General features: G+C 36.7%; 1 protein-coding gene across 1 annotated transcript in view; it reads right to left on the reverse strand.

The window, feature by feature from the left end:
• Positions 1-455: 455 nt before the first annotated feature.
• Positions 456-22,179, reverse strand: part of PSMD1 (proteasome 26S subunit, non-ATPase 1) — a 91,973-nt gene continuing 70,249 nt past the window's right edge. The window contains exons 19-25 of the mRNA XM_041766712.1: positions 18,285-18,387; positions 12,272-12,441; positions 11,136-11,228; positions 9,127-9,213; positions 8,470-8,616; positions 2,285-2,440; positions 456-671 (exon numbers count right to left, since the gene is read on the reverse strand). Of these exons, the coding sequence (XP_041622646.1) occupies positions 2,294-2,440; positions 8,470-8,616; positions 9,127-9,213; positions 11,136-11,228; positions 12,272-12,441; positions 18,285-18,387 (747 nt within the window). The 3' untranslated portion in view covers positions 456-671; positions 2,285-2,293. The remainder of the gene's footprint in view (positions 672-2,284; positions 2,441-8,469; positions 8,617-9,126; positions 9,214-11,135; positions 11,229-12,271; positions 12,442-18,284; positions 18,388-22,179) is intronic.

Consider the following 22,179-nt stretch of genomic DNA (forward strand, 5'->3'; position numbering starts at 1 on the left):
TTCTTCAGTAAATGATGGCACCCTGTGCCCTCAGTCTAATTTTAAAAACTGCAGAGAACTCTTGGAGTGAAGAACAAGGGAGGGGTACCTCAGTGGCTCAGTGGTTGAGCGTCTGCCTTGGGCTGAGGTCATGATCCTGAGGTCCTGGAATCGAGACCTGCATTGGGCTCCCCGCAGGAAGCCCGATTCTCCCTCTGCCTATGTCTCTGCCACTCATGAATTAAAAAAAAAAAAAAAAAAAAGAAGTGTTGATTTTTCTTTATTTTTTCCCATTATTTTTCAAATAATCGACAAACTATTTTTTTTTCATTAATATAAAAATCATGTCCACTCATCGTAGCCATCAAGGATTTTAGCTCCTTGGGTTTTGGCATTTCATGGTGAAGGGGAAAGGGTATTAGGTCCATTTATTTAAAATCGAGGCTGAAAAGCAAATGAAAAAGTCCTTGTCCATCTGGAGATTTTAATATATTTATTTGAAAACCAAGTTCTGTGAAAGAGCACACTAAATAATCATATATCTTCTCTTCACCAAAGACTTGGAGACAAGGTTCTTCGGGTCAGCGCAGAGGCAATGGTACATGCAGTGAGTAGCAGGTCTCAGCATGGATTTCTTCACAAGCATCTCCAGTACAGGCCTGGACAATCTTCTTCAGATGAGCAACGAGATCCTTGGGAAGGAAATAGGGGGGGCAGCTAGGGTCATTCTTTGTTAAAAAAAATTTTTTTTTCTTCTTACCACTAGCTGTTGAAATCTAAAACTAGCTCCTAACCCTGCCTATGCAGTCCTAATAAATATGCCAGTTTTTGCTAAGACAAATTACAGTTTTTACACTCCTACTAAACTGAGTATTTTATCCTTTTGAAAATTAATCAGAATCCAATTTCTGGGGTGCCTGGCTGGCTCAGTTGGAGAGCATGTGACTCTTAATCTCAGGGTTGAGAAGAGAAGTCCCCAATGGATGTAGAGTTTACTTAAAAAAGAAATCCAATTTCTACTTCTAAGCCATCTTGTAGTTAGTTGCCTTGAAAGACTTAATCAGGGGGTTTGCAGTAAGGAATGGTGAAAGGTTTGGGGGGCCAATGTGAGTCTGTTCAGTTGCACATAGAGACCGAGTGCTTATGTATCGATACCACCATGTACTGGTTGGGTAAGGCTTAGGAAATCATCAAAGGCCTGAAGATAATTCTCAAAAGCAATTTTACATAGAGAGAAAGTTAGTATAAATCTCCCTCTCTCAAAGGTCCAAACACTTTCAGAGGCTTGAATACATTTTCCTACTAATGGCAAGGTTTCTGCCTGAATATTTATCTGAGATTTATGTAAAAGCTTTCATTAATTGCTAATCAGTATGTAACACTCAAGGTGCTAGATTTTCAGCCCGGCATTTAAATGCATTTTTCTTTTGTCATAATGTAATAAATGATACTATTCTTATTTTCTTTAAAGAGTAGAAGAGTAAATTCTTTTTTGTTTATATTTGTAAAAGGGTGGAATAAGAAAACCTTGCTTATATAGTTTATATGCATCTTCAAATATGTGATGACTATTCAAAAAATGGGTGAAAATAAGAATGACAATTTTATGACATTAGATTATTCCAATCTTTTGCATCGAAAGACCTACTTCAACACTGTTAAAACACTGGCATAAAAATTTTTTTCAACTGGACAAAGCTTTATAGTCTAACTGACTCCAAAGTACCTTTAAGCACCGTGTCTTACACACATTACATGTTCAATAGCTGCAGTGAATAAATGACTATTAAGGCTTTTAGTGCCAAAAGCCTTTGCCACCAAAGGGAAAGGAGAGAGAGATGAGTCAGTGATCCATAAACTAGTACTGGCCATAAAGGTAACTGATCTATAATAAGGGGCTCATGTCAAAGTGTAAATCAACTCTATCATGAGCAAACTGTCAGTTCAGTTGAGTTTTTTTTTTTTACGGTGAGGGAGTAAGCCAGTTTTTTCAATGAAAGAAGCATTGAAAAAGTAGACTAATATTTTGGAGCAAGCTCCCTACCTCTTCAAGGACCCAGGAGAACAGTTTTTAGCTACTTTGAATAGCAATGGTCAAACACTAGAGGGTAGAGAGAGAGAGTCAAAGGAGAAAAGAAAAAGGAATTGAAGGTTATATATGCAGGAAGAAGTCAAAAAGAGGGGGAATTTTAATACCATTTAGGTACACAGGGTTTAAGCACAAAAGAATGGAAAAAGTGACGCAAGGCCATTTATGATGTATTGACAGATTTCCCTTGATAACACAATTTCATTCCTCACATACCTCTGGTTCTTAATCATCGATATACTCAAATGGTTCTGGAGGTTCTGGCTCTTGTTCTTCTTCCTCGATTTTTGGGCCATGAGCTGCCACAGGTTCCACCAGCTCTTCAATGTCTTCACTGGTATCCTTCAGGATGATGATGCCTCCAATGGAAAGCTGTAAATACAGAGCAGGGAATGAAGCAGCACAAATTCCCCTCATATTTTCAGACTGCTCCAGAATCTAGAGTACATATTTATTAAATGATACCTTAACACTACTTAAATGATTTGGATGGAAACAACTGGAATAGAACTACACCTCACTAGACAAGACAAGGAAACCTGGGCATGTGTTCCTGTGTGATGCTATACCCATGACCAACTGTTCAACTGTGAAAAGCGGCTAGTAAGATCTTCCTCTTCCACTCCTTCAGGTTAGTCTGAGGACTAGATGACGAAAGCAACACCAGTATACATTACAAAAGATAAAGAAAATTGTAATCTATAAGAAATATTTATAAACTTAACCCAGTGGCTCTGGATGGTAGAACATGTGGTGCTGTTCTATTTAGATGATGCATCCCAAATGGGGAATAGTATGTCCAGCACTGCCTTAGTCTGGCTGTAGGGAGAATGTTTACTGTCCAAATATGGCATTTTAATGTCTTGCTACTCAACACGTGTTCCTGGATCACTAGCATCATTATAACCTGGGAGTTTGTTAGAAATGCAGAAAACATAGCAGGACCTAGATCTACAGAATCTGCACTTTAACAAGATCCACAGGTGATATGTATGCACATTACAGTTTGAGAAGCAGGGCAGCCTGGGTAACTCAGTGGTTTAGCACCACCTTCAGCCCAGGGTGTGATCCTATAGACCTGGGATTGAGTCCCACGTCAGGCTCCCTGCATGGAGCCTACTTCTCCCTCTGCCTGTTGTCTCTGCCTCTCTCTGTGTGTGTCTCTCATGAATAAATAAAATCTTAAAAAAAATTTTTTTTTTGAGAAGCACTCTACTCTAATGGATACTTTATTACTTGTGAGATAACTATCATTTTGGACACAAAAGATAATCTACAAATGAAAAGCCAATTTCTCTCCAGTGAATTCAGAATAACAGAGTGAACAATATAAATATCACAGATATACCCAATATTTTCCACTTTAATCTACAAATCCTTGTGATACAAGATGAAGTAGTAGTAGATGAGAGCCAAAAAAGAACTAGACTGTAGAGGCAATTTTTGTAAGCCCTCTCCCAAACATGTTAGCAGGAATTCACACACCAAACTATTCACCCATCTCTGTGTGCTAATCTTATTCTATTTGCTTGCCTGTGTCAAAGGAAATGGAAAGCTGCTCTTTGTAATTAAATCAGTCAACAGTGGCAGGGCACATCTGGAAAAACATTATTTCTACCAAAGCAAATTACTGGGAAGGAAAAGAAGCATAAGCACATTAGTCAAATGATTCACATATATACAAATAGCTCTGCAGTAAACCTAATCTGATTTTTACTCATTGGAACTCTGTCCTGCCATGCTATAGAACTGCTATGCCTTCATGAATTTCTGTGCTATTTCCCTTCTCTCAACACACACATATCCATACACATTAATTTCTAACTCTTTCCTGCTTTCTTTGAAGAGAGCCATTTTATGAATGGACCCGCCTTTCCTACCAATATTCACTCAAGAGCAATCACAGTAGAAGGCCACTGTCCTAATCCTCCATGGCCTAAAAGTTTACCTGAGCCTATAAAAGACCAAATGGAGATGAATGATCTACCAGAACAGAAGATATACCTATGTACACAAAAAGGACTTCCTATATTTTTGGAAACAGATGGTTCCAGGTTGTAACAAGTGGAATGAAATAATACAACTCAAATCCTGCAATATAAACAACATAAGGAAAGAGCCTTATAGCTACATAGTTCAGTTTTTGTTTTTTTATAAGTAATCTCTATACCCAACATAGGGCTTGAATTTACAACCCAGAGATCAGGAGTTGCATGATTGACTGAGCCAGTCAGGTGCTCATGACCTTTTTATCATCGTAAAATGTTTTCTTTGTCTCCAGCAACAATTTTTCTCTTAAAGTATATTTTGTCTGATGTTAGTACAGCTTGCTCCAGCTCTCTTTTAGTTACTTGTTTGTATGGAATATCTTCCCATCGTTTTGCTTTTAATCTACTTCAATCTTTGAATCTAAGGGGTGTGTGTGTGTGTGTAAGATTTTACTTTTTAAGTAATCTGTTGAACTTACAACCTGGAGATCAGGGGTTGCATGCTCTGCTGACTAAACTAGCCAGGTGTCCCATAAAGTGTGTTTCTGGTTGAGAGCATATAGTTGGATCATTTTCTTTTTTATCCATTTGACTCATCTCTGCCCTTTAAGTGGTGTGGTTAGTTCATTTACATCTCATGTGATTAAGGGCCTCTGGTGGCTCAGTTAGTAGAGTATGAGACTCTTCTCTTGGGGTCGTGAGTTCTAGGCCCATGGTGGGCCTAGAGCTTATTCCAAAAAAGACATCTCATGTGATTACTAAGATTTACTCCTGCCATTTTGCTCTTGATTTTTCATGTCTTATATTTTTGTTCCTCAATTTGTCCACTGCTGGCTTCTTTGGTATTAAATAGATATTTTCTAGTGTACTAGTTTAATTTCCTTATGGTTTCTTTTAGCCTGTTTTTTGAATTATTTTGTCGGGTGGTTACCTTTGGGTAACAACATCATCTTAATTTCATTGAAAAATAGCAACTTAATTTCAACAGTATACAAAAACCACACTTTAAGATAGCTGTGTTTCCCTACTCCTTTGTGTTGTTCTGGATTGAATGTTTGTGTCTCTCCACCTTGCCATTCATATGTAGAAATCCTAACCCCTAAAGAGGTAGTATTAGGATGTGGGCCTTTAGGAAACAATTAGGTCATGTGGGTAAAGACCTCATTAATAATGAAATTAGTGCCCTTATAAGGAGAGATGCAAAAACAGCTTGTTTTTTTTTTTCCTCTCTCTCCTTCTCCTCTCTGCCACATGAAGATACAATGAGAAGGCCATCTCTAAAGTAGGATGAAGGCCTTTACTAAGAACCGAATTGTGTTGGCACCCTAACCTTGGGACTTCTAGCCTCCAGAACTGTGAGAAATGTCTGCTGTTTAAGCCATTCAGTTTTATTTTCTTAAAAATTTTATTTATTCATGAGAGACACATAGAGGCAGAAACAGGTAGAGGAAGTAGGCTCCCCATGGGAAACTCGATAAGGGACTTGATCCCAGGACCTTGGGATCATGCCTTGAGAGCAGAAGGCAAATGTCCAACCGCTAAGCCACCCAGGTGTCCCTAAGTCCTTCAGTTTTAAATGGTAGGTGGCAATCTGCTACAGCAGCCAGAACCTTGACATTATTTAATTCATATTTTAACTTTACACTTTTATACAGTGTGTCACATCAACTTATGATTCCTTTATACACTTGTCTTTTAAACCAGACAGAAAAGTTACAAACAAAAATACATTTATACTATCTTTCACATAGTTTACCTACGTAGTTACATTTGTCACAAGTGCTCTTTATTTTTTCATTGTGGACTCAAATTATTGTCTAGTGTCTTTTCATTCCAACTTGAAACATTCACTTTAGTATTTCTTGTATGGCAGACTGGCTAGCAAGAAATTCTGATTTATTTATCTGGAAAGGTCTTAATTTCACCCTCATTTTTGAAGGACTGTTTTGCTGGATAGAGAATTGTTGGCTGAAGAGTCTTTTCTTTCAGCACTACAAATATGTCATCCTACTGTCTTTGGCCTCCACGGTTTCTGGCAATAAATCAGCTGTTAATCACTGAGCATTTTTGATATGTAGATTACTATTATTCATAAAATCTGGTAAGTTTCCAGTCATTATTTCTTCAAATATTTTTCTACACTTTTCTCTTTTTTTCTCAGTTACCCACCATCCCATTTTAGGTAGCTTGGTATGCCTGATATTTTTCTACATGTCTCTGAGGCTCTGTTCATTTCTCCTCACCCTTTCTTTAAGTTGTTCCTCAATTGACCTATCTTCAGGGTTGCCCAAGTCTGCTTAGAACAGCTGCTGAGCTCCTTTAACAATTTTCATTTCAGTTACTGGATTTTTTTAGCTCTACAGTCTCTACTTGATCATTTTTTTATGATTTCTATCTCTTTGCTGATATTATTTGTTGATACAACATTCTCATACTTTCCTTTAGGTCTTTAGACATAGTTCCTTTAGGCCTATGAACATATTTTAAATGGGTGTTTTAGTCTGCCTATGAAGTCAAGGTTTTTATTTCTTTGGATGTCTTGTAATTTTCTGTTGAAACTGGACATTAAATTAATATAGTGTGGCAACTCTGGAAATCAGGTTTTCTCTCTTCCCCACCTTTGTTGTTGTTGGTTTGTTTTGTGACTTTTCTGAACTTCTTGTATAAAGTCAGTATTTTCTCCTATTTGTGTCCATGGAAGTTGCTACTCAACTGAGTGGTCACCTATGATTAGACAGGGATTTCCTTGAACACCTGGAACCAAAAGGTCTCTCAGTCTTTGCTGAGGGGCTGTGTGTGTATTAGGGAAGCACCCATTCAACAGTTAGCCAGGCAGCTGGCAACTCTTCCTTAGCCTTTACTTCTTGTTGCACAAAGGCAGTCTTTTGACTTATAGAGAGATAACTGTTACAGTGTCTCCTTATTCTGAGCAAAGGCTTAACATTTAATTTCCAACCAAAACATACCAGTCTCATATGGCCTCATGATATGTAGCATATACTCTGCTGTCTTTAATTCTTCGTAATTGTCAAAAACATCAGGTATCTTGTACACTTAAAGTATTCACTAGTTGTGCACTAACATATCTATTCTCAATATACCCCACTTCAGTTGGCAAAAGCAGTTTCTAGACACTGTTAGGATACATTCTCTGTAAACATTCCCACTTGGATGAACTAGGCTCCAGAGAAGACAGTGACTACATTTAAGGTATCCATTGGTGATTCTATCAATTCATTCATTAAACACACAGACGAAGCAATATTAGGTCCTTGCTATAACAGAATTAATAGGAGGTGGGAAAAGATCTTCAAGCTGTTCTCGCCTTCCTGGCCTGGTTGTCTTGCTACCTACAGATGTGTGGTGACTTGCCACCACCATCAAGAAATATTTATTGAGGATTTCCCATGTGCCAGACATTGTTTTAGGTATTTTACATATAATGATCTATTTTATCTTTACAATCTAGGATGTGGGTAGTACAATGGCTCATTTAATAGATGAGAAAATTGAAATATGAAAAGATTAAATGACTTGCCTCAATAATATAGCTAAGAAATGGTAGAGCTGGGATATAAACTCAGTTCCACCTAATTCTAACTTTTCACCACTAAATACAGCCATATTCCATCTCTGTCCTTGTCTTCTCTAGCTGATAATCTAGTCAGGTAAGATCCTGGCTCACAAGTATAGGTAAGAGATGCCTTCCACTCGCCACCATCAGGGACCACTTTCTGATAAAAATAGTTTACTTTTTAAAGAAATCTCATCTATGACATTTTAGGCAGGTCCAAGATCTGGATGTATTAAATGTGCTTACTAATGGCTTTTTAGTTTTCCAGTTTCAAGAACATAGAAATTGCTGATTTCTCAAATTACTGATCAGCATTTGTTTCTAACCTTAAACATTCTTCCTTAGAAAAAAATTAAATGGCAGGAAGATTCAAATTGTAAAATTCAATACTCCAAGTACTTGTGTATTAACTGTATTACCTTGTTCACTCTTTGTCACATTCCTGAGTTAGGTATAATTCTTATTTTACAGTAAAGGAAACTGAGGTGGAGAAAGGTTTAGTACTAGACCTAAGATTATGAAGGCTGAAAGTGGTAGAATCAGGATTCAAACTCAGGATGTCTGGTCCCAGAGTCTATGCTCCTAATCATGATGCTCTATTAGGAACTTCTATAGTGTAAGCTTCTGGTAGATAAAAGGATGTTTGTAGGGTTACCCACAGGAAAAATGTCTCTTCCAAATCTATATGAAATGGAAGGGAATAATACTCTTTTGCTAAGAGATTTATTTGTACTAAAGAGCTTTCTCCACTGCTTTGGATATTTATCCTCTGTCAATATACCACTGTCCCATGAATTAATATCCCACTAGTATATAGCTAAGGGCCATTGATGACTTACTGGTTTGAAAGGCTGGTATCTACAGGTCTCTGGCATGGTCAGGACCTTAAGCTGGGCAGGCATAACTCGGGCTGGATTATCTAATAACTGGAAGTTTGGCTCAGGTTCTTTTTTCTTCTCTTTTTCTTCCTTTTTCTCTGCTTCATCCTGGAAAATATTTAAAAATGGCCCAACAAAGGTTCACTTCTCTTCCATATCACTGAATAATGTTTTACAAGTTTACTAAGCAACTCTTAGGTACAAAAGGTAGCTAGGATTAGATATAATGAAAGTACAACCAAAGTCATACTAGATTCAGAGGATGGAGAGGATAACTGTGCTTAGGGATGAGAATGTTATATAACTAACTTGGTTTTAAAGCATGAGGTTTTTCTAACCAGAAGAGACCAGAGAAAGAGGATATTCTCTTTGCTTGAAAGGGCCTTTTTTCCTCCCACCATTATCTTACTATCTGAAAATTCTACACTGCCCTTTAGTTGTCATTTTCTCCAAGAACTCAAGTATCTTCCCATTAAAACTAGAGGAATCTCTACGCTTGCAATGGGATACTTATTTAAAGGAAGCCAAGAGCAAGGTATGGTAATGTTCACTTCAGGAAGAATCTGGACCATGACAGTATAGATATATCAACCCACATGGCCACCAAATTATACCTACCACTTCCATTTTCTCCTCCTCTTTTTTCTCTTTTTCTTTTTCCTTCTTTTTAGCCTTGGCAGTAATAGATAACACAGCAGTGGAAACCTAGAGGAAGTGAACAGAGTATATCATGATCCCTTACCTACATATGAAGGTACAAGCCCAAAGAGAACTCAGTTCTACAGTACTACTTTGTTTCCTGGCATAAGTATCATAAAAAATAAAATTATTAGGGAATAAATGGGAAAAGCAAGTAGCACACTTATTTACATTATTTACTACTATGGTCCTCAGGTGACTCGAGTTCCTAGAGGCTTGAGTCAGTATATCATCATCCACCACCCTCAAATTTGGTCAATTATATAAATTTCCCCATTTACAAAGTTTATAGCAAAAAATCAACAACTGGCTAATATGGAACACTACCTTGAGGGGAAAAAAAAGCATTTTTCTAAATATACAGTATCAGAAAGGATAATTTTACTGAGAAAACATTGGGGGGAGTGCAGCTAATTCACTATGGTTTGATTTAACATACACTGATGAGTGTTCTCATACATTGCTGATAGAGGAGTATAAGTTGTTATATGTATTTTGAAAAGGAAATTTAGTTAATACCTATGAAAATAATGTACATTATTTTTTATCATATCTAATATTTAACCTATAGATATACTTGCACAAGTACACAAATATACATGTATAAAAAAGCCTTTTACTCTAGTCTCATTTGTAATAATAATTAATAGAAATCACTTAAAATGTCTATCAGATGAAGGAGGAATCGAGAAGAAAAATAATGGTATATATACATAGAGGGATTGCTCTGCAGCAAAAAACGAGATCCATATACACTGACATTTTTAAATTTTTATTTATTTAAGATTTTAATTTATTTATTCATGAGACAGAGAGAGAGAGAGAGGCAGAGACATAGGCAGAGGGTGTCCCTACATCGACATTTTTAAAGACTATTATTTTGTTTGTTTTGTATTAAGTAGGCTCCATGCCCAATGTAGAGCTTGAACTCATGACCTTAAGATCAAGAGTTGTATATTCCACTGGCTGAGCCAGCCAGATGCCCCTTAAAGATTAACTAAAAAGAAAAAGAAAAAGATTTTATTTATTCATGAGACACACAGAAGCAGAGACACAGGCAGAGGGAGAAGTAGGCTCCATGCAAGAAGCCTGATGTGGGACTTGATCCCAGGACTCCAGGATCATGCCCTGACCCAAAGGCAGATGTTCAACCACTGAGCTATCCAGGTGCCCTAAAGATTAACTGTTAAAGTTAAAACAATAAGCTGCAGAATAGTACACCAAAAGTAATTCTATCTGTGGTATAAACAGTATTGATATGTGCGGAGAAAACATCAGGGGAGGGGGAGTGTTCACAAATTATGATTCCTGCAACATGGGACTTGGATGACCAGGAGAGAAAAAAAAAGGCTTTTACTTTATATTCTTGTATAATGTTAGATTTTACCATAAGAAGTATTACTTTGAAAATACCTAATTTAGGGCAGCCCAGGTGGCTCAGCGGTTTAGCGCCGCCTTCAGCCCAGGGTGTGATCCTGGAGACCCAGGATCGAGTGCCATGTCAGGCTCCCTGCATGGAGCCTGCTTCTCCCTCTGCCTGTGTCTCTGCCTCTCTGCCTCTCTCTCTCTCTCATAAATAAATAAAATCTTTTTTTTTTTTTTAATTCTCTATTTATTTATGATAGTCACAGAGAGAGAGAGAGAGAGAGGCAGAGACACAGGCGGAGAGAGAAGCAGGCTCCATGCACCGGGAGCCCGACGTGGGATTCGATCCCGGGTCTCCAGGATCGCGCCCTGGGCCAAAGGCAGGCGCCAAACCGCTGCGCCACCCAGGGATCCCTCATAAATAAATAAAATCTTAAAAAAAAAAAAAGAAAGAAAGAAAATACCTAATTTAAAACACAAAAATATTTAAAACAAACCCAAGTAAAACACTAAGTAGCTTCTATGCGTAAGTATAAATGCTGCTCAAGAGAACACAAACCTACCTTTTCCTTTTCTTTTTCTTTTGGTACTTCCAGAGGGGCAGGATATGCAAATGTGGATGGTTTACAGTTTGATTTATACTGAACTTTTGGCATCTGAAGAAATAAAAGAATTTTTCTCCTTAGGTTAAAAGAAGCCAAATAAAGATTTAAGAATTCTATGGTCTTGACAAGCATACAATGCAAAGGAATGTCAGAAGTTTCAATCCAGGCTAAATGTTCTCTTACAGTACTCCCTTATGAGTATCTCTCTTCTTACTCTGAATTTGTTATGAGGTGTTTTACAGAACTACCTGCAGCACCCTAAATCTTCCTAAAGCTCTGTGTTTGTTCACAGGCACCCCTTGATCTCATCTTTACTGGCCGTGCACCTTGCTTCAGTGGATTAAGTACCACTCATGTGTGATATCTGATCAACTGTTACGTCCTTTATAAAGTGTTATTTATCTAACCTCAATACCTAACTTTATGCCACTCCAACCAACCTACACAAGTCTGTACAGTTTCTACACCACATCATGATTCCTCCATATTAAGAGTCTAACATGAGCCTAATGAAAAAGTCGGTTTCATATTACTTAATTGACTAGGTGTTAAATACACTAGTCTGAATTCTTCTCTATTTATCCAATTCACACTGATAGAGAATGGTAACAGGCATCACATTTATTAGGATAAGGAATCTTGTCTCTTTCATCCCACTTTCCTTGTAAAGAATATAAATAGAGATCAGAAAATTATGTGCTATAGGAAAAAGTCCCTATAGATCACATAGGACATTTAACCACAATGTTAAAGGTTAGGGATTGGGAAACCTAAAGATTCTTGTTTTGAACTTCAGTATTAAATAAAATTGGTGAGAGTGGTATATAAAGCCTTTTCCTATTTTTGTATTTGCCCTCTCTCTTACCATTCCCTCTCAATTGCTTCATCCAAGGTTATAGTTAGTAAGGAGATTTAATTTTCAAAACTTCCACTGACACACCCCATTCAACAAGGTGATGACTCAGTTTAAAGGGGAAATACAAAACTGGTAAAATGCCAACTCATCTTTAAAATTTCATGAAAAATCCTTGTGAGTGGGTGTTTAGGATACAGTGAAGAAGATACACTATAAAACTGAGGTATCACAAACATACCTTTAAGTCCTTGTTAAGGCCAATGACACAGGTAGGGGTATAAGCCAATGACAGGAAGTGTGAAAGAGGAAACCAGAACCAGAACTGGGTAAAGACAAGAACACCAACTACAGAAGGCATATGGGTGTGCCCAGTCCTGGACTGTAAGGAGATTGTGACATTATGACCACCTGTAGAAAAAGAGAAATCATGAACATGAATCCAGTAGGGCAGTATAAAGATTCCTAAGTATTACACTAAGAAAACATTTGGTGATTATTTTAAGCATACAGTTCATAAAACTGATACGGAGTAGATGGAATTTGTTAGCCAGTGAACTAAATAGAGTCTCCAAAAATGGAAGTGCTGTATTTTAATTGGAATCAGTAAATCTAGACTTCTTCCTACATAAGTAGGAATTTTCCAGAAACAAAGCTTAGAGGATATCAAAACTGAATGCTAAATTAAATATTAACATATATTATACACCGGGGTTTTTAATGTGCTAACAAAAAGTAAAATTTCAGTACACATCATATTTGCAAACAATAGCAAAGAGGCAAGAGGTAGATACTATTTGCTTAGTTTTACTCTTTGTGCTTTAGTTATGTCCAAATGCAGGCAGCTCCAACATTAACTAGCCTTGTGGACTTGGACAAATCACTTTACCAGTAGAAAGTCTCTTTTCCTATTGATAAAAGGAGGGTTTAGACTTGAGCACTTGAACTAGAACCCTACTAACAAAGAAAACTTTTAATCTCCGATCTTTGATTCAAATGACTTTTTTTTTTTAAAGAAGCACAATATGTGAAACAATGAAATCAGAGCTAATTCTATTTAATTTTAAGTTTGGGCTATTGGCTGAATGGCTCAGCTTGTCTTGTTCACCCACCTCCTGCCACATCCCCTCGACTATCCCTTTTGGGAGTGCAGAGAAACACAGTTTGAGAACTAGTTGAATAAGAGCTAAGATCTAAGCATCAGTTAGACAACTGGATCTTTACTGGGCCCAAGAAAAGCTGAGTTTCTAGGAGGCTATTAGGGGTTGCAAACTTGAATGCCTTTAGGCACCAGTCAAGCAAACAAATGAGAACATTTGGTCTGGAGGCAGTGGGGAATTGAAGCAACTGGAAAGTTCACACTGTTTTTAAAGAGAACATGCTACTAAGGGTATAGGTAGGTTCAGTGTCACTAGGTAATTTTGTTTTTAAAAGACTCTAAACTGGATTTTGTCCAAAATTTTGCACAATTTGTGAGGCAGGCAAACATGTTTAAATCTGATTTGGCACATGGGCTGCTCTACTGCACCCTCTGGTCTATTTAAGTTTTAATGCAGGAGCCCAGAACTCGAAGACACCAATCTTTTAGTTTATACAAGACAGCCTATAAAAACGGGGCTTGTCTGTGCCTAGTCGCCATCCTAATTTGTTTTTTTTTCGCCACCATAATTTGAATTCCAATTCTGGATCCCTATTGCTCACATTTCACTGCTTTTTTTTTTTTTAAAGATTTTATACACGCGCGCGCGTGCGCGCGCACACACACACACACACACACACACACATATATAGAGAGAGCGAGCGTGTGTGTGCTCACAAGTACAAGCAGGAAGGGGGAATAGCGGAGGGAGAGGAAGAAGCAGGTTCCCCACTGAGCAGGGAGCCCAATGTGGGGCTCGATTCCAGGACCCTGGGATCATGACCTGAGCTGAGGATAGACGTTTATTTTTTTTATTTTTATTTTTTTTTAAGATTTTATTTATTTATTCATGAGAGACACAGAAAGAGAAAGAGTGAGTCAGAGACACAGGCAGAGGGAGAAGCAGGCTCCATGCAGAGAGCCCGATGTGGGACTTGATCCCGGGACTCCAGGACCATGCCCTGGGCTGAAGGCATGCACCAAACCGCTGAGCCACCCAGGGATCCCCGAGGATAGACGTTTAACCAACTAAGTCACCCAGGCGCCCCACATTTTACTTATTTTAACTTCAATCTCTCCTAGGTGCCTCTACATTAGTCACGAAGTGAGTACTAATTTCACTAAACTAAAAAAGCACTTTAATTTTTTGTAAGAATCAGGGTTCTACTGTTTAACCAAATAATCTAGATTTTATTTGGAAAAATTCAGGTATACTTTAATTGTTTTTGCAACAGGTATGAGTTATATGCATTTATTGTCTGCTTGTACTCTAACCTCCACATTCACTGAGTGCTTACTATATATTGAATTTTGAACAAAATACTGAAAGGGATCCCAAGGAGCCTCTAATCTAGTGGAGAAAACAGATAACTAGATAATTAAACTAGGGCATACACAAGCATTATGAAAATGGAAACCCGGGCACTGGTGAGAACATACAGCTAAGCAGGGCACTAACCCGGGGCGAGGCGGGGTGGGCAGGAGAGAGGGAAGGCTGCTCAGAGAACATGATACTTGATTTAAGTTTTGAAGCTGAATTCCCTTTAATTCCAATGAAATCCATTTTCTTCAGACTTAGAAACTAAACTAGCCTTTTGTGCCAACAGTCTGTGATTTAATACAAAACAAGAAAGAGTTTATCCTATTGATAGTGTTTACACAGTTTTACAAACCTCGATCATAAACCTTAATCTTTGGCTCTTCTCCCTGAAGAGAACAAATCACTGAATGAATTTTCATAAACTTCAACTTCACTCACTCCTTTGAAGTTGCCCTCCAGATTTCCTCCATTAACACTAACTTCTGGGAGCCAGACTGCAGGACTACATATTTTTTCTAACGCAGTTACAGCAGTTTGTAGGAGGACAGGATACTGACAAAGTGAAAACGAGTGAGAGAAAAATTATGCCTATAATAGTGAACACGACAGTACAGAACTTTTATGTACTATAATAACACTAAAATAAGGCAAAAAAGATTATAAATAAAAAAAGAAATGGAAAGAAGCATCAAAACTTGATTAGTCCACAGCAATTCAAAGAGATAACTTCCAAAAGGAAGTGAAGGGAGAAAGGGGCTGAAAGGGGAAGGAAGGGAGAGAGAGGACTTCTCGTGATGATGGTAGAATAAAGCTGAAACAGAGAAGGATCCTCCTCCCCTAATTCTTAACAAATAATTAATATAGCAGAAACCAGCAAAAAACTGTAGTAACATTGAATGAACAAGTAAAGTGTTGTTCGTAAAACTACAAACTTAAAACTGGCAGCTAAAAGAAATAAACAGAAGATCATGGAATAGTAAAATGTTACTCCTAAATCCTATTTAAAAACCAATTACCCAAAGTAGCCAATCTAAAATGACTATATACTGTATGATTTCAGCTGTATAATACTCTGGAAAGGAGAAAACTAAAGCCATGGAGACAGTAAAAAAACATCAGTGGTTACCAGGGGATTGTGGGGAAGGGGGGAGAGATGAAAAGGTGGCACACAGAGGATATTTAGGGCAGTGAAACTAGTGCCTATGATGTAATTGTGGGTATATATTTAAGCATTTGTCAAAATCCATAGCAAGTGAACCTGAATATAAACTAGGGACTGATCAAATCCAGCCAATTCAGTGTCAGGTCTTAGTACAGATACTCAAGAAAAATAAGCAGCAATAAAAGAAATGGCGATGAGCACTGAATCCATTTAAAAATGGAATGAAGACTAAACTGTGAGAGGATTTCACAAAAGAATGTAAATGTCATAAATCATGACAATGTAATATAAAAATATTGGCAGGTGGGGGCACCTGGATGGCTCAGCCAGTTAAGCATCTTGCCTTAAGCTCAGGTCATGATCTCAGGGTCCAGGAATGGAGCCCTGGCTCATGCTCTTTTTTCTCTCAAATAAATAAATAAAATCTTAAAAAAAAAATGTATACAAAAATACTAGAAGGTGGTGTAGAATGAGGAAGGAGAAACTATGACATGTGAATATCTGTACTGATTATATACAGGAGAGACTCAATATCACTGAGAATTGAAATGTTTTATTCAAGTACCTGTGGAGTATTTACCTTATTTATACACAGCTTACAGGGAATGTCTTTATTTATTTAAAGTCTTTGGGGCACCTGGGTTGCTCAATTAGTTAAGTGTCTGCCTTTGACACAGGTCATGATCCCAGAGTCCAGAGATCGAGTCAGGCTCTCTGCTCAGCAAGACATCTGTTTTTCCCTTTCCTTCTGCCCCCTGTCACCCCTGACTTGTGCTCTCTCTCTTGAATAAACAAAATCTTAAAAAAAAAAAAAAAAAAGCAATTAAATTGCATCTTAACTCAAAATTTAAGCAAAAAACTCAATCTCTTGAAAATGAAAACAAAAGAAAAACCCCCACTAGACAATGGATTAAAAGAGAAGACTATGGGAGCACCCAAGTGGCTCAGTGATTGAGCATCTGCCTTTGGTTCAGAGCATGATCCCAGGGTCCGGGGATCGAGTTCTGCATCAGGCTTCCCGCAAGGAGCCTGCTTCTCCCTCTGTCTAGGTCTCTGCCTCTCTCTTGATGTCTCTCATGAATAAATAATAAAATCTTTAAAAAGAGAGAGAAGACTATGTGCTTCAAAAATTTAAGGAAAAAAAAGCCAACATCCTAAGAAAACAGAGAAATAGGCAGAAAAAGATTCCAGCAAGATGAAAGAATTTAGGGAGAAAAAAAAGCATCAGCATATAAACAAGAAGAGAAATCTCTAATATACTCAAGGAAAACATACAATAAATCAAATTAGAAAGATGATACAGATTAAAAAAAAAAAAGCCACAAAGGAGATTATCTGAAACTAAGAAGACAAAGACACTGAAAACCTCAATATGGTTAAAAAAAAACCCACTCTTAGCAAGAACTTTAAAGATATAAAAAGATACAGTTTCTTTTCCTGATCTCCTTCACTAGAAACGGACATACATTTCTAGTTGACCAAGAAAAGAATGCGATAAATATGGCTAGGAGTATTTTTATTAGAAGAAATCAGATGGCTAATAAATTTGAGAAAATGCTCACTGAATAATAGAACTATTATGAAAAGCTTGAGATATTATTCTTCACATCTTTCAAATTAGCAAAGATTAACATAAAAAGATTATATTCTATATGGCTAGGGTAAAGAGAGAAAATACATGAAAAATGTAATAAATATGCTTGTTTTCTTCTACCTATTGGGACGTCACCAATAATACCAGTTAAAGAATATGTCTAATGAGCCCAGGTTCAAGGCAGTAAGAGCACACCCTTTCAACTTGGAAAGGCAGCCTGTCTCAAAAATAAATCACAATGTAGTGGTGAATAGTGTGAATTCAGAAGCTAAACGGCAGGCAGGGTATACTATGTATTTATTAGGTAAATATTCCATATATCTTATTTTTAAGATGATTTGGTTGCTTGAAATTGTCTAAAAAACTATTTTTTGCCTCAAAATATTTTCAATGTCAACCTGTTTAAAATTGATATATACTAAGAAAACTAAAGAAAAAAAATCAGCCAGCATTCACTGAGCACTTTTATTTAGTGGCAGGCACTGTTCTCACAGCTTTACATACATACATACATTTATTTATTTATTTATTTATTTAAGATTTTTTATTTATTTATTCATGAGAGACAGAGAGAGGGAGGCAGAGACACAGGCAGAAGGAGAAGCAGGTTCCATGCAGGGAGCCCGACATGGGACTCCATCCCGGGTCTCCAGGAACACACCCTGGACCGAAGGCGGCAGTAAACCACTGAGCCACCCAGGCTGCCCTTTACATGCATTTATAACTGTTCAAAAACTACAACGTAGACTTTAGAAGAAAATAAACACCAAGAGGGGAAAACTTCTCAAAGTTCTAAGGTTAGTACTATAAAGGGACTGGGACTCAAAACTTAACAGTCTACACACTTAACAACTCTACTAAATTATTTTTCTACGAACTGTAGGTACCACATTTTCTCCCAGAAATAATCTCCCCCCAGAAAATTTCCCCAACAATTCCCCAAATAATTTCTTCAATTTCTACTATGTCATATAGTTAAAGCAGAATAGTTACTTCATTAGTTTAGGTAGATAAATGCATCTAGAAGTATAACATTTACCTGCATCCAGGATGCCCTGTGCCAAGATAGCACCAAACTTGGCCATGACATCATCATGTTTATCATTGATGACTTTGGAATACAGCTGTCTGAACTGATTCACCTGAAGGAACAAGCAAAAGAATTACAGACATATCATATTTTATCTGTGGTGTCATTTCAGATCAGGGAACAGATTGTTCAAATTATAATGAAACTTGAGCTCTGAATTTCACAACATTCAAAAAGAGAGGGATATAAACCAGATCTGAAGGCAGAAAAGTTCCATGGTTGAAATCATGGGTGTTATGACTTTTCTGATGTGGGAGTGAGCACCAGTTCTGTTTTCAATCTTCATTCCACGGTGGATGATTCAGACTCTTGGGAATGTTGAATGCGATTTCATATCGCACTACTGTTAGTCAGTAGGCGTAAACAGTCCAAGCAAACGCTGAGGCTTTCATTGTACTGTGAATAACATCTCTTTTGCTTACCACCACCCTTACGGATTTCCTAGCAGACGTAATCCTTTAATTCTATCTTCAAGTAAACTATCCTTTACTGAAGATAGTGTGACGCATATTTTGGATTTAATGTATATTCACATCAAGATTTTCCTTATGCACATGTATTAATGTTTTGAGAACATGTGATGATAATCACTCGTCAAAAAAACACACCAAAATGGAACATGTCCTAACTTACATGTACCAGCCTGGGATGACTGGTAATTTTTGCTTGCTTCTTTATTCTTTTCTGTATTCCTAAAACTAATATGTATTCCTTTTACAATTAGAAAATAAAACTTAGGGCAGCCTGGGTGACTCAGTGGTTTAGTGCCGCCTTCAGCCTAGGGTGTGATCCTGGAGACCCAGGATCGAGTCCCATGTCAGGCTCCCTGTATGGAGCCTGCTTCTCCCTCTGCCTCTCTCTCTCTGTGTCTCTCATGAATAAATAAATAAAATCTTAAAAAAAAAAAAAAAGAAAAGAAAAGAAAACTTATAAAATACATGTTATCAAGATATCTGTGACTCCTTTAAAACTATTTGAGTGACAATAAGGGAACTATTGTACGCTTCTTCCATGTCTTACACTTCTGTTTCCCCACCAGTGCTTTTTCAAGTGAGAAGTACCCAGGAAAAATTCTGCTTGTTCAAGAGGCACATGACCATGGAGCTCCCCAAATCTGCCAAAAGCAGAAAATATAGAATTTGAGTTTCCTCATATAATGACCTTATTTGCATGACATACTCTTTCAGAATCTCTTCCCCTCTTCACCTGTCTTGGTCTTGGAGGCCACGCTGTACAGTGCAGGGTAATAAAGAATCAGACAACCCTGGCTTACAAATATCTCTGCTCCAATAATCTGTTTAGGGAAGTTACTTAGCTTTTATGAGCTTCAGTTTCTTCATCCCTACAGGGATTGCGGCACCTATCTTATGCAGCTGCTGTAATATGATGCAGTATATGTGTAATGTAATGTACAAAAGGCATTTTATAGTTCAATAGGCATGGCTATCCTACCATACTATGGCAGAACCCCACCTGTCCCCCTTGACTATTATCTCTGTAGCCTAATGCTGCTAATAAAATGTGATGGGGAAACCAATGAACTCACTCTTCCATTACCTAGCATATAACCAACCATTAGTGAGCCACTTCTCTAAGTCTTACTTTCTCTAACTATAAAACCAGCATGACTAGATCATCATAAAATTCCCTTCTAGATTTAAAAATCCTAAGGTTTAATGCTTTAACTGGTTCAACAGGTCAAATTCCTTTGATTCTGAACTTATTTTAGATGAACACTTACATTACCTTATATAGGATGGAAATTTTATGTGCTTAAAGGTTTGTGAAACATGTCATGAACTTATAAAAAGAAAACAGTGGACAAAGCAGTGTATGTACATTATGAGGAAGAATTTAAATACAAAATTGTGCCCAGAACAACAGGAAAACATTCAGTGAAACTGAAAGATGGGATTTAAAAAAATCAGTACAAATATGTAATAGGATTATCCAACTACTATTAATCAAACTACTTTAGAGAGCTATTTGTTTGTCATTTAAAAACTCTTTTCTGGGGCAGCCCGGGTGGCTCAGTGGTTTAGTGCCGCCTTTGGCCCAGGGCGTGATCCTGGAGTAGTGGGATTGAGTCCTATGTTAGGCTCCCTGCATAGAGCCTACTTCTCCCTCTGCCTGTGTCTCTGCCTCTCTCTTTTTCTCTGTGTCTCTCATGAATAACTAAATAAAATCTTAAAAAAAAAAAAAAAAATTCTTTTCCTCACATTTTATTACTTATGCAGCAGTAACTTAATTCTCATGTTTATGATTCTTTGTAAAGAATCATTATTTTTGTAGGTTAGGATAGTATCTTATGTTTGAAGGCAAGTTTGAGATCACGTACTCCCTGTATTTTACAGAAGTGAAACTGAAGTAGGACAGGTGAAATGAGTGGCTTGTTTGTGACCATAAACAACTAACTGCAATCATGGTGAGGATCATGATTTCCTGATTCAATTTCAGTTATGAACAGTAAGGCACCCTCATATAAAGCACAATTTGTTGGAAAAATTATTTCCCATTTTGTATTATGATAGTCTCACAGAAAAGACAATTAAATTCGAGGCAATCTTGTAATCCATGGATTCATTCTGCTGTGATTATCTAAAAACCTACTTTCCCAAATTCATGGATTTTTAACATTCATACTTTTAACTCTACCCCTTATACTGCTGGGGGGGAAAAACCACTCTCAGAAAAAAAAAATGAGAAAGGAATAAAGTTCTTTGGGGTCATTTCTGTTGGTATCACCTAAGTATATCTCCTTTCAATCTTCTATTTTCCTGCATATAGAGCACACTTTAAGTTGTCTTTCTTTTTCTCTTTCTCTGCCATTACAAATCTGCTCTTATAACTTCAACTATAGGCCTAAAACTCCTTCCATGAAATCTTTGAGGTCAGATGAATTTTGGAATTCAGAATTTATAAAGATAACATGGTCCATATACCATACATTATGCAATATTCTCAATGAAGCATGGGGGCAATAACCTATAATCAAACAAATTAATATTTCAGAGGCAGCAAAATGACTGAATACTAACACTAACTGGGATACAGGTTATAAATGAGTTCATATTATAATGGTCAAGTTTTATAGCCAAATGAGTCCTTAAAAATAAACAAATCTCTTTTTAGTTTTCACAGCTTTTTGGATTTGGAACTGCAGATAAGAGGTCTTCAGTTCTGACTTTTTTTTCCCTATGCACTCATCTGATTTCCAGCTGACTTGCTATCATCTCAAACTCAACATGGCTTAAAAAAAAATTATCTTTCTTCTTCTTTTAAAATATTGTCAATGTTATCATGATTTCCCCATTATCAATATACCAAATGATATTTTTAGCTTCCTTTCAGTTTTATGAGTATTATTTTGTTTATGGTAGTTGCCTGCAGCCCTTTCTTATATTATCATTGACACAAAGTTCCTACCTCAAGGCAATAGTATGGAAATATAGATTACCATTTATAAATGTGTTATACTATAAACTATCACCTTATAATATAAAATTTCATTCTTAGTAATTTCATCTTATAGAAGTTCAAAGATTTCTCCACAGAAATACTTCTAGGTCACCATGATGGCTCACAAAAGCCTAATCTACTCAAATTGTGATTTTATTTATTTATTTATTTTTTAAATTTTTTATATTTTATATTTTATTTATTTTATTTTATTATTTTATTTTTTATTTTATTATTTTATTTTATTTTATTTTATTATTTTATTTTATTTTATTATTTTATTTTATATTTTATTTTATATTTTATTTTATTTTATTATTTTTTTTTATTTATTTTATTTTATTTTATTTTATTTTATTTTATTTTATTTTATTTTATTATTTAT

This window comes from Vulpes lagopus, chromosome 8, assembly GCF_018345385.1.
Source record: "Vulpes lagopus strain Blue_001 chromosome 8, ASM1834538v1, whole genome shotgun sequence".
In the NCBI taxonomy this organism is placed as follows: Eukaryota; Metazoa; Chordata; class Mammalia; order Carnivora; family Canidae; genus Vulpes; species Vulpes lagopus.